The sequence below is a fragment of the Lissotriton helveticus genome, chromosome 4_1 (assembly GCF_964261635.1).
Source record: "Lissotriton helveticus chromosome 4_1, aLisHel1.1, whole genome shotgun sequence".
NCBI classification, from domain to species: domain Eukaryota; kingdom Metazoa; phylum Chordata; class Amphibia; order Caudata; family Salamandridae; genus Lissotriton; species Lissotriton helveticus.
In genome coordinates, this window is record NC_136063.1 from 34,071,497 (window position 1) to 34,084,348 (window position 12,852).

Genomic DNA, 12,852 nt, shown 5'->3' on the forward strand with positions numbered 1-12,852 from the left:
GCGGAGTCAATCTCCTACCAGGAGCGCTTGTACATCGGACTACCTCTATCTCTCATCTAAATCTAATCCAACCAACTTCAGTATTCTGATGTCAAGGGGAGGTGATCAAAAAACCTGGATTCCACTTGAAATGTTTTTGATATTTTATATAGAACTGACAGAGCATTTAGAAAAAACACTTTTAAGGGAAGATTAGAATCTGGAACAAGCTCAGGGTTCAGGCTTCCAAGGTCACTACCTGAGACCCTAAAGCACACATCATTGGTTGGCATGATTCAGACTCCATTGAAGCATTTAATTAGCGTGTGCAGGAACGGTCAACTAGCTGGGCCACCTGTAGAGTATGCTTGATGGGAGTTGTTGCCAACAAACAAGAGTCAGGACAAGGTGAGGCCTGGGCAGGTTTTATTTCATACTACAGAACACCAAAACTTTAAGGGTATGAATGAGCACACAATTATCCTGTACCTTGAAGATTCCATTTTTCCTAGAGATGCACATTGACATGCAAATGATAAGTGAGTGGCTAAAAACTCTACATAGGTTGTAAAGAATACATGACTTTGTCTTGTGACTGTGCAGCTTACAAGTTTAGATTCCTGTTAAGCAGTTCAGATCTTTTATTTTCACTGTTCACAGGTGAACCTTGACTTTCTTATTGAGAGGCCTCAGACTGGAAGGGCACTCCTTCCTTTCAAACCTGTTAATTCCGTTCATTGAGGAAAAGAAAGTAGGGTCCAAGATATTCCACAGTGAAAATAAATTGGAGGAGTCGGCAGCCCGTGGGCAGGGAGCTGCAGATTTATTTTGTAGCTTTCTCACTGTTTTCGGGTTTTTGTAACATCTTGCTCAGTGACGCTGCTATGCTAGCTAGCGTTTGCAGCACCTCTAGTGATGCCTTTATTGCATTCAGTATGTGTTCCATGACACCTTTCTTGGCCTCTTCGCGGGGAGTCGGCAGCTCTTCATCACTTCGCCCAGTTCTCTGCCTCTCATCCTTGATATCTCTTTCCCGTCTCCGGATCTCCTCCTCCGCCTTCTGAAACATGTCATTCGTGTAGTAATTGCCCCCATTCTTGCTTACCATCTTTTGGACCATTGCGATCAGCGCCTCCACCTGCTTCTCCCGCTCCTCCCCCTGAGCCCGGTTGTTGAAGCCCAGGTAGCGGCCCCCGCAGCCCTGGAGCACCCCTTTCATCTTAGAATCTGATGTTCGGATAAACTCTTCCAGTGTAGTTCCGTCAGCTTCCAGGTCATCCCTCCGTGTGAACAGGACCAGCATGTACCTTGAGGCCTCTTGGCCGAACAGAGCCTGGATGTCCCGGACAGCGCTGGCCTCCTCCGGGGTGAAACGACTGGCTTGAACCACCAGGACCAGGGCGTGGGGGCCGGGGGCCGCCATCACTACACATCCAGCGATCTTTTCTGCAATTACTGAATTTGCAATCTTGGTGTCAAACAGTCCAGGGGTGTCGACAACCACAATCTTTTGCCCGTTTCTGTCACAGGACCCTTCCTTGCTTTCACTTGTTATTGAATTCGAAGACACTCCAAAGTTGAACTCTTTCCTCCCGAGGATGGTGTTTCCTGTCGAACTTTTCCCCACTCCTGTCTTCCCGACCAGGACCATCCTCAGCTCACGGAACCCTGTAAAGAGAAGAGAATGCAGGTTACACAAAGGCCCACACAGGTTACACAGGTCACACAGGTTGCTGTTGTGTCGGGTACTGGCCCAGTACTAGGGCAAGCACCGACACTCTTGGGAATGATCAGGGGCACACGTAGGCGGCCTTAAAATGATTACACGGAGCCAGTTTGCATGTTCAGTGGTCTAGCAGCTGTAGCCCAACTGGCGTACGTGCGTGCAGGACCCTTTTATTAACTTGAGGTCACATGACTTGCTGCTGGTGATGCGATTCTTAAGCAACACGGCATCCCCTCTTGTGAGTTGGGGAGTTTTGGTCACAGTTTCTCTCCCTCAAGTGGCGATAACCCTGGTTCCTTTAACACTGACCACAATCCATGGGTCCTTTTCATATGGCAGCTGAAACTTGCCACTGGTGATGCGATTCTTGAGCAACACAGCATCCCCTCTTGTGAGTTGGGGAGTTTTGGCGCTCCGTCAACGACTGACCCGAGCATGTGCCTTGTGGCGTCTGGCGCCAATTTGAAAGTCATCGGGAGCCTCTGGCCGCCACTGGGGGTGGTGAGGTATTGACACCATGACCACTCGGCCGATGAGGAGGTGCACTGGGTCTATGCCCGTCGTGGTGTGAGGCGTTTTACAGTAGATTCTCATAAAAGTAAAGATGGCTACTTCTATCGACTTTCCTTTGTCATGGGCGATTCGAATCACCTTATTCAATGTTTGCATGAATCTCTCCACTTCGCTGTTTGCTTGTGGCCATCTGGGTGTGACTCGGCGATGATGAATGCCAAGAGCGCTCAGGTATGTAGTGGGTTCTTGCCCTTGGAATGGAGGTCCGTCATCAGTCCTCAGCTCACGCATGAGACCATGAGCCACCATAATCTTTTCAAGTTTAGGGATCACCTCCGTGGCACTCGGTGATGATATGATTTCCACCTCGGGGTATTTGGAGTGATCATCAATGAGGGTTCAGGGTTGTTCCCTGCAGGGTCTACAGAATGTTTGTCCTTTGTGCGCCCTGTGTTTTGCTTTCCGGGGAATATCTTCATTGGTATTTATATTTTGCCTTGTCTGTACCAATTCTTGTTGACTTTCCTTTTGGTTGTGGCAATGCTTGTTGATTTTCCAGTCCCTTGGCCAGCTCGTGGCTGAGGCCTGTGCACCTCTTGAAGGGGCAGGGTGGATGCTTTTTCTGTGTTGGGCTCTTCCACTCACTCCCTGTACACCACTAGGCCTGTGATGTAGGCCCCCCGTCCACCCACGGTATGGGGAACTGTGACCCCAGCAGAGCACTCAGACACGCTCTCTGGGGCCTCTTGAAGGGGCCAGCAGCGGGAGTTTGCGCGCCTCCCAGGGCAGGGCAGCACGTGGTCTGCAGGCCGAAAGTGAGCAGACGGTGGGGCAGGATTCCAACGCGCATCTCACCTTGCGTGCCTGCACTGATGTTGCGGGGCCTCCACAGCACTCCCGCTGGTCACCGGGCGCTCCAGCTGATCCGCCACAGGTACAGGGCGCAGCGTGCCACACGCCGGGACACGAGCGCCGCAAGCCGTTGGCAGTGCTCACGGCCGCTGCAGTTCCACACACGGCGAGGGCACGCCCACCCTCGTCGCCAGCTGTTGTGTCGGGTACTGGCCCCGGACTAGGGTAATCACCAACACTCTTGGGGATGATCAGGGGCACACAAGGGGGGCCTTAAAATAATTACATGGAGCCAGTTTGCATGTTCACTGGTCTAGCAGCTGTAGCCCAACTGGTACATGCGTGCAGGACCCTTTTATTAACTTGAGGTCACATGACCTTCACGTACTACACCTGTGACGACACAGGCAAAACACTACAGTTCCATGCAGGTTACACACAAGTCACACTGGATGCATTTCAGAAGTGCTAACTGCCAGGGGTTTCGCCTATGACTGTCCTCTGAAGCAAATGAACATTTATAGCACTGAAACTCATTACAGCCACACAGCTAACACAGAGCATCAGAAGGCAGATCAGATGTCTCAGAAGCACACAGAACCTCCACCTTGAGCGTAGACTTTTAAAAGGCTGATCACTTGCCCCAACTCCTCATAAATAGAACTGCCTCTCGCCCAAATCAAAAATGCATCTTCCTTTCAAAGCCCCATCGAAACTCTAAATCCCCAAGTGAGATGGGCTCTTAATTAAACCCCCGAAACTCTCTAAATAAAACACCTGTCCCAACACACATTCCTGGACTGATCATCTGTCTACACTGATTCATTCCTCTTAACAGTCATCAATGGTTGTGCTAACTTCAGAGATCTGAAAGAAATATCTTAATATTTTTTAGTGTTACTTAATATTTTGTATCTTGTTATGAAATGGAGGGTCCCATACGAACTCCAGGGTTTGGTTTTCTAACCCTTTGATGCAGTGGACCAACATCAAATTAGAAAGCCAATTGGGCTGCAGCCATAACACTAGCCCACTGAGCAGCCTCGGGCTTGCAGTGTATTCTGGTTACTATTAATCCTATTAGATGAATTGAGGGATACAGTGGAAATCCAATCAGTCTTTCATGTATGAATAACACTCAAATATATTACTAGGAATTGGGGACATGTAATTTCAATATTTAGGTTAAAATCCTAGTCTAGAGCATAAAACAGGAACGGCCACACAGAATGGGGAAATAAATGCAGCAAGACATGATGTGGTGAGCGAAAAGGAGTGAAAAGTTTTTACCATCTTAACATTCTAGCAACTTAAACTGTTTCTAAGTACGGATTTCTAAGTACTTTGATACATTTTAGTTAAAGCATTGAACAGCAAAATATCCTCTTGAGTTTCTTAAAATAATTCACACAGCATAACTTAGAATATCAAGCTTGGCTATTCTGTTACCAGAGCTCTGCTTAGGATGCACAAATATGCTCGAGTGTGAAGGACAACTTCTGCATGGCTTCTGAAATCAACCTACCAACTGAAGGTGCTATGCTCAGCAATACAGTGTGACCTCTACTGATAATTCAAGTGTGGCGAACTCTTCCAAATAAAGGTCCAAAACCTGGGTTTATATTGGATTCACCACTGATTTTGTCTCTGTTTTATAAAACGAAAGAAATCTCGGAGTCACTAAAGGATCTGTAAGTCTAAACTAACATGGTGCAAAGTATGTGATCTCTATCCACATATAGATCCTAAGCAGCCATTATAATAAACAATAAAAAAGCATTGCAGCAGTAAGGGGCTATAATGCAATCACAGGGTTCATTAACAAAAACAATAAACCATGTTAGCCTAGATAGTGGGGAGTCAGTCATTATGACATCAGCATTTCATGTATATCCAGGCACTACAGACATTCTACGAATGATTACAACAAAGCTGAAAAGAGGAAAATAATGAAAACTGGTAAGAAATGTTTAATGCAAACAGGAAAAGGAAAAGTATCTTTTTGAGAGTCCCCTTTTCTATTTCTGGAGTTCCTGGAGGCTAATTCGCATCAGCTCTCCAGGGGCTCTCTTTCTGTATCTCATTGTGACCAGTGGACCTGTGGATTTTCGCTGTGCCCCGCTGTGTGTTCCTGCCCTGGTGGGACTCGTGGTCCCAGGGTGAACCAGCCGCCCGAGCCACCTGAGAGGCCAAATTACAATCAGCTGTGCTGCTGGGGGAGGCACTGACATCCCGCTTAAAGCGCCGCCTTCCCCCACGCAGCGTGGGTCCCTCTTGCTGTTTCTCATTGTGACCCGTGGACCTGTGGATTTTCGCTGTGCCCCGCTGTTGTGCCGAGGTGCTGAAGTGCGGGAGGAGACACCGCTGCAACCCCCTGTGTGTTCCTGCCCTGGTGGGACTTGTGGTCCCAGGGTGCACCAGCCGCCTGAGCCACCTGAGAGGCCAAATTTCAATCAGCTGTGCTGCTGGGAAAGGCGCTGACATCGCGCTTAAAGCGCCGCCTTCCCCCACGCAACATGGGACGCGCGCGGGCGACGCCGGGAGAAGCCCGGGACCGTCTAAGGCCATCATAGGCCGGAGGAGGTCGGGTTGGGTCACCCCTCTTTCACCCATAACTGTTTGAGGACACCAAGACTTTGGTTAGTGACTTTTAAATTCCTTTGTATTCTTGTGTGGTCCTCATGGCGGTGAGAAGGAAAATTGGGCAGAGAGTGGGAGGGGGAGTGGTCGGAACATTGGACGCCTTATTAAACAGAGCTGAATCTGTTTTACAGCACGAAATATTCCTTACGGAGAAAAGATTATCCCTAGGCATACCTACAGGGCATAAAAGGTCATCACTAGGGGCTATTAGCAAAGTAAAATCCCCAGTATCAGCTTTACACCCTCTAGTCCATGCTAGTATAGAGGGTTAGGAGTTAGGGACGGGTAGTGTTGATACACTTGGTCTAAACAAAATAATTGATATAGCGGATGATACAAACTTATCTGCTCATAGTGACCAGACCCCTGTCCTGATAGCAAATTCTTTAGACATGCCCCAAATAGTTTCAATGAGCCCAACAGTAACTACTCCGAATGCTTCACGCCTATCTACTACGCCCACTGCTCCTTTGATATCTCCCCCTGAGGAGGATAACCCTGTAGTTAGCCCTGCCTTGTCTTCAAGGCTACGTAAACATAGAACAGCTCCGGGGACCAAGGGCCAAGACTTTTGGTAAAAAAAATAATAATAATAATCCACCCGCTTGGAATAATAACGCTAGAAAAACTGGGGGGGCATCACAAAAGAATACATCAAACTGCGAGATGGGGGAAAATAGTGCTAAGTAAATCAATAAGTACACAAACTGAGCACAATAATACAGCTCACACTTCCTGGCTAGAAGAAACATTTGGAAAGCTAGAAAACAGGTTAAAACTTACTTTGGAAACTGCGATTAACAAAAGAATGGATAAAATAGAAGATCGCATGACAGTAAGCCTTGCAAAGTTTGGTTGTAAGATTGAGCATCTATGTAAAAAAATGGGGAATGTTGGAAGGAACAATGTCCCCAATCCCCCATTTTTGTGTGTGAGTGGGGTACTGCGCCACCCCAAATTAAGCCAAAAGGGGATGTTGGTAGCCTCTCAGCCAAAAACACAAGGGAAAGGATGGATGCTAGACAGCGTGTCGAAAGTCTGGTAAAATCTAGAAAGCCCACGCAGCAGAATGATGGATCGACAGAGGAAAGGAAATAGGGCATGCAGGATATTGAGGGGAATAGTCCTAGAAGTTCACAATTACAACCAGTCCTGGAAAGTTTGAATATAAATTCAGATAGGACAGTAGTATATAGCCCGAAAGGAACTGATTTAATCCCTAATACCGATCTCCTGCAGCTACCACTGGCATCTTCAACATATGTGGTAGTACTAAAGGGTGTTCAGACCCTATAAAGAGAACAAAAGGAAACTTGGCAAAATCTACGTAACAAAACAGTGGATTGGCTTGCAAAATTTAAACGGTTTCATCCCGCAAATACTGGCGATATATTGATGGTTCATAGAATTGGGTGGTTGGGCGAATCATCAAAGAATATCAGAGGAGATTGTGTGGTGAATATTTTAGGGACCGCAACAAGTTAGGAGGATATTAGAATTTAGGGAAGAAACCTACGCCCAAAGTACATGCATCAGTACCCTTCCCTTGTACTATTTTTATAAACCAGAACATGATGGTAATCTAAGTCAGCTGGCTTCCTATGTCCCACTAGAAAACAGATTTGATGGTCTATCGCTGCTGGATGAGTTAGATTGACTAAATTGTATAAGCACCCCTGCAAATCCCATTGTAAAATATTGTAAGGGAATTCAACAATGCGAAAATGTACAGATTTTATCTATTGAACAAGGTATAAAAGAATCAGACAAAGGGGTTGTTTAGGGGCCATATTGCTCACACAAACATATAGCCCAGAATCGCAAGTGGGACTTAGGGAAGCTATCAATACCATAGTAAGCTCGCACACTTATATAAACTCCCAACTAACTGGAATAATTAGAAATTTGGAAGTAAAGCTTACCTCTTGGAATATAGCAGGGCTTAATAAGAATCTCCAGGATATGATCTGGAGTGATTACATAGATCAAAGTTATATAATCCTCTTACAGGAGACTTGGTCATTGGAAACTCCCAACAGATTGGGTTCTAAAACATTTTGTGTGAATGCCACCCCTTCTGTAAGAGGGAGACCGTCTGGGGGCTTGGTGATGTGGATAAGGATTACCATAGAAATTGATACTATTCCCCTCTATATTCAGTCTCAGGACTTGCTGGGTGTAAAAATAATTACAAGAGACAATAAGGTTCTATATTTAATTAATGTGTATAATAGACCAAATGCACTCAACAAAGAATCGCAGACAATAGAACAACTTGATTCCCTTCTTGATACTATAGGGCCCAGGACACAAATAATTGTTGCTGGAGATTTTAATTGCAAGTTCGAACCAATACTGGGCTTTGATAACATATTCGCAGAGCAGGATATGGCAAACAACATTCTGGCATTAGATAGCAGTGGGCAGGTAAGGTGCACTGTCGCGGCAGCACAAGTTCTACAACTTACTGTTGGACATGATTTAAGGGCATGCAATGGGCGTCTACAGTCAGATCGGCCCACGGCATCTACCTTTTGTAGAGGAAGCTCCCAGAGACAGATAGATTTTATATTGGTTTCAATTAGCTTGTGGCACATTGCCGCTGATTTTAAAGTTGACCCCAGGACGGAGAGTGATCATTTCCCCTTACAACTAACTTTAGAGCCTCAGCTTTTTAAACCTATTACAGTTGGGGAAGTAGGGAATGATCAAAGTGCCTGTGATCTCCAAATAAATAAAAATAGGCGAGCATTAAAATGGCCTTACATCCTAGCTAAAGATGCGACAATGACAAGCATTTATAATACCTTCGCTGATATTGTTACATCCTTTCAGGATCTCCCTACATGGGATCGCTGTGTGCTAGATATGCATTATAACTTGGTGGACGCACTGACCCCACTTCTATGTAACATCTACAAGGAAAAACAACGGAGGGAGAGATAATCAACTTGAGTCAGGAAACCCTTGGTACAATAAAGAGTGCAGATTAACTAAAACCACAGTAATACAGGCAATCAAAAATAAGAATATAGAAGAAATAAGAGACAGAAGGCGTACATATAATAGAATTCTTGTGGAAACTAAAAGAGCCTGGGATGACGAGATATGGTCTGACCTAATGATCGCAGTAAAGTCCAAAGGCCAGGCTACCTTTTGGAGTCTAATATCCAAGGGAAATAAGTCAGGAAGGACTGCCAAAGACGTTTTCCTAGATGAAAATACTTGGGTGGATCTCTTCTCCAAGATTTATTCGGACAATACTGGGGAATCACCTCTAATGGAAAGGGAAATAGAAATTGTACCAAAGGTAGCTGATTTGCATTTTAGCCTAGAAGAGACTATCACAGTGATACAGGCCATTAAAACTGGGAAAGCTCCAGGACCCGATAAAATCCCAGGAGACCTACTGAGGCACAATATCGAAGTCTGGGGACCATATATACATTTTTTATGTAATTCAATAGTAGCAGGTACACCAATCCCTGACACATGGAAAGGGGCAGAGATTGTGACAATTTTTAAAAAAGCTAATCGCTATGATCCGGCAAAGTATTGGCCAATTAGCTTAATCGATATTTTCCAAAAAGTTTTTGCTCGACATATTTTAAACAGACTTTTAGAATGGATGGAAGAGGTTCACATATTATCAAAGTATCAAGCAGGGTTCAGAATTAAAACAAGCACTACCGATCAAGTGTTTAGATTCACATGTATTTGTTGGAAATATATCACCCTAAGGAAGGGCAGCCTGTATATTGCCTTCATAAATTTGAGGGCGGCCTTCGATCTAGCTCCCCGAACCCTACTTTGAGATTTGTTGAAAGATATCGGGGTTCCAGGAGAATTGCTTGTGCAATTGATTAAGCTCCATGTAGGGAACTATGCAAAAGTGAGATGGGGGCAAAGGGGGGAATTATCTAAGGCAATACCAGTGAGAAGAGGTGTACGACTAGGATGCATGTTGGCACCCACACTCTTCCCGCTGTATGTAAACGATATCCCCATCACAGCATTACTATTTGCTGATGATACTATTTTAATTTCGCAGACCCCCAATGGATTACGATGCCTAGTGAACTCTTTTTATAATTATTGAACGATGAAGGGGCTTGAAATTAATTCAACCAAGACCAAATACATGTCTATAAACCCGCATAAATCATTTAAGAAGAACCTAGTTTTAAATAACCAAAAAATGGAATATGTGGAAAGTTTCAACTACTTAGGAATCACTTTTGACAGCAAATTGTCTTGGAAGGGACATTTAGAAAAGAATAGGATAACGTTCCTACAAAATTTGCTGCCAATAACGGAAAAACATGGAGACAGCCACTCTAAGGCTATTTCTCCTGCCCTGGAGGTTTTCAAATCCAAAGCCCAATCAGCGGTGCTTTACGAGGCTGAGATTTGGGGGCCATACTGTAAAAAGAACTTTGAACGGGAAGAAAATAATTTTATTCGGAAATTGTTAAAAATCCCGACCAGAACGCCCCTAATCCCAGTACTCCTAGATCTTAATATTAAACGCACTGATTATCATGCTATGTTAAGACCTTTATTATTTTGGGTCAGGATATTGACTACCACAGAGCTGATTATAGAGAAGGCCTGGTAGAGAAAATGAAGGTTGACGGATCCAAGAATATTCCCTGGCTAAAGCATGTTATATCCTGGACGAATAAGTTAGGCCTCTCTCACTATTGGGAAGAGCCTCTGAAGTTGACACCCTCTGTAAGAAGCTTATAAAGTCTACCTTTTGGTCCTATATGAATAACAATATGCTATATAGTTCGTCTGTGGGGTCATTAACTTTGAAGTTTTTATCTTTTAAAGATGTCGTTTCATTTGGACCTTTTTTGAATGAGCTAGGCCCCCCGTTAGCGAAATCCCTATTTTTACAATTCAGATATGGTGTTTTACAAACAAATGTAAATACGTCTAGATGGGGGGAGCTAAGGTAAATGACTTGTGTCTTCTCTGCACACAGGAGGTTAAAGAAAACGACACACATATACTCTTCTTTTGCCCAGCATACAAATTAGCCAGGGAACGATGGATCAGATCTCTGTGCAGGAACTTGGGTGTTAGGGTCAGTAGTGAAGCAGAACGTATATTGAAGACTGATACCTCACAAATTGTGGTCTTCTCTGTAAGCAGATTCCTATTCAATGTATACTTAATAAGGAAGAAGGCTGGATTAAAATTCTAGAGTTACAAATTATATTACCATGCCAAACCCTAAGCATAGGAGCTATTGCATTTGCACTTTATAAATTTGGTTGGCTTATTGTGATTAAACTTCCATCATACTCTTAACTCATTTATTTAGATTTAGTACATGCTATAGAATGTCTAGATTTTAAAGGTATTTTTAGAATGTATTTATGATATTATTAGATAGGTTTTATGGCATATTTGAACCCGATCATAAAAATTGTGTAACAATTATTGTCCTTTTCCCTTTTGTACCTGATCTCTTGGATTAATTGAAAATGTATAAATTGTATTTTAAATGTATCTTTTATGGTTATAATTAGCCGAAAATAAAGATTAATGAATGAATGCAAACTGGCAAGAATAGGAACTGTTATGGTGTTCCCAACAATAAGACATACATCTGGCCTTACCCAACTCCTAAAAGTGCATAAGCTTGGCATGGAGTATCAAATTCCACTTCATCTTCATTTATTAAACAAAAAAGTAAGCCAGAATTCAGAAACCTTATATGCCCTGAAACCCACGATTATTTATTTCACTGTTATAACGTGGTCTGCCTGTTTGCATTAAACATTACTTACCTAGCGCCCTATGTTCCTTTCCTGGGAGGTCCAGGCACATTTTTCAATAATTAAAACCCACATCAGTTAGGACAAAAAGATAGCTGTATGTCCTAGCTGATCTTAGTAGCTACGATACACAACAAGCAAGCTTAGCTTTGCAAAATTGGTTAGAGCATTTAAAAGTATCAAAGCAGTTAAAAAGTTTAAACCCCCACTTTAGGAAATGCACTTTTTCTGAGTGGCCTGTCATTGTAGCCCGACTTCTTCAATGCTACCTGTTAAAACAACCCTGTCTGACAGCTATAAACCTCACCTCTAAAAATGAGTAGGTTACACCTATGAAAGCCCTGTAGCCCTCAAGGTAGAGTGCAATATATTTAAAAGTAATGTTAACTTGTGTCTACAGTGACAGGGCTCACACATATATTTTCACTCTAGCAGGCCTACCTGCCCTCTGTTGAAAATCAGAGTTGAGATTAAAATACCAATACTGCTAACTTGGGAAGGGAACCAGCTAGAAAAATAATTAAACAGCTATTCTTAATGGTTATCAAAAGTCAAATTCAACTGTGAAGTCATATGTTGAATACATATCAAGGAAAAGTATCTTTTTGAGAGTCCCCTTTTCTATTTCTGGAGTTCCGGGAGGCTAATTCGCATCAGCTCTCCAGTTTCTCTCAGCCTGTGCTCCGCCTTGAACAGGTTGAATGTAGTATGAAATTCTTCCCAGCAAACAATATTCTCACCTGAATGGGCAGAGATGACTCCTCTGAGTTCACCAGAATATACGGCCTAGGGGTCTCGTTTTGACAGGAAACTGTCAAATCATGATTAACAGCTCTTTTGAGTCTTATTCAAAACTGTGGGTGCACTTGAAAGTGAAAGAACAGGATGCCATGACACTTCTTTTCTGAAAGACCCTTCTTTTGTCCTATCAGATTTCTGTTTCTGGGGTTTGTTGTGAGCAGTGTGACTGCTTCAAACTGGAATTGAGTTTTAATTGTGAGAGATCATGACAATCACCATATCATACTCCCCATGCACAACGTCAGCCTCAGAGCCTAATTTGAATGTGTGGATAGACTTTATCTATCCTGGATTTTCCCCAAAACATTCCATGTTGGGCCTGTTTGCAGAAAGGCAAACTGGAACTATTCCAACAGCAGGAAGGTCAGAGCCTAGAAACCTTTCATTCATTGGTCTGAGAGGAATATGGAGTGTTATAAGTTTGTCCTTCACCACCAGGCTGATGACAACTTCAAAGCAGGACCCTCACCCAGCCTTCCTCAGAATACTTTCTAGACCTGCAGAAGAACAGAAGAGGACTGGAAATGTTATGTGTATGACCTAAGCGGA

The 12,852-nt window shown here is 43.7% G+C and overlaps 1 protein-coding gene across 1 annotated transcript in view; it reads right to left on the reverse strand.

The window, feature by feature from the left end:
• Nucleotides 1-388: 388 nt before the first annotated feature.
• The window catches only part of LOC144828307 (GTPase IMAP family member 9-like), a 51,273-nt gene continuing 38,809 nt past the window's right edge, over nucleotides 389-12,852 (reverse strand). The window contains exon 3 of the mRNA XM_078686390.1: nucleotides 389-1,647. Coding sequence (XP_078542516.1) covers nucleotides 803-1,647 — 845 coding nt within the window. The 3' untranslated portion in view covers nucleotides 389-802. The remainder of the gene's footprint in view (nucleotides 1,648-12,852) is intronic.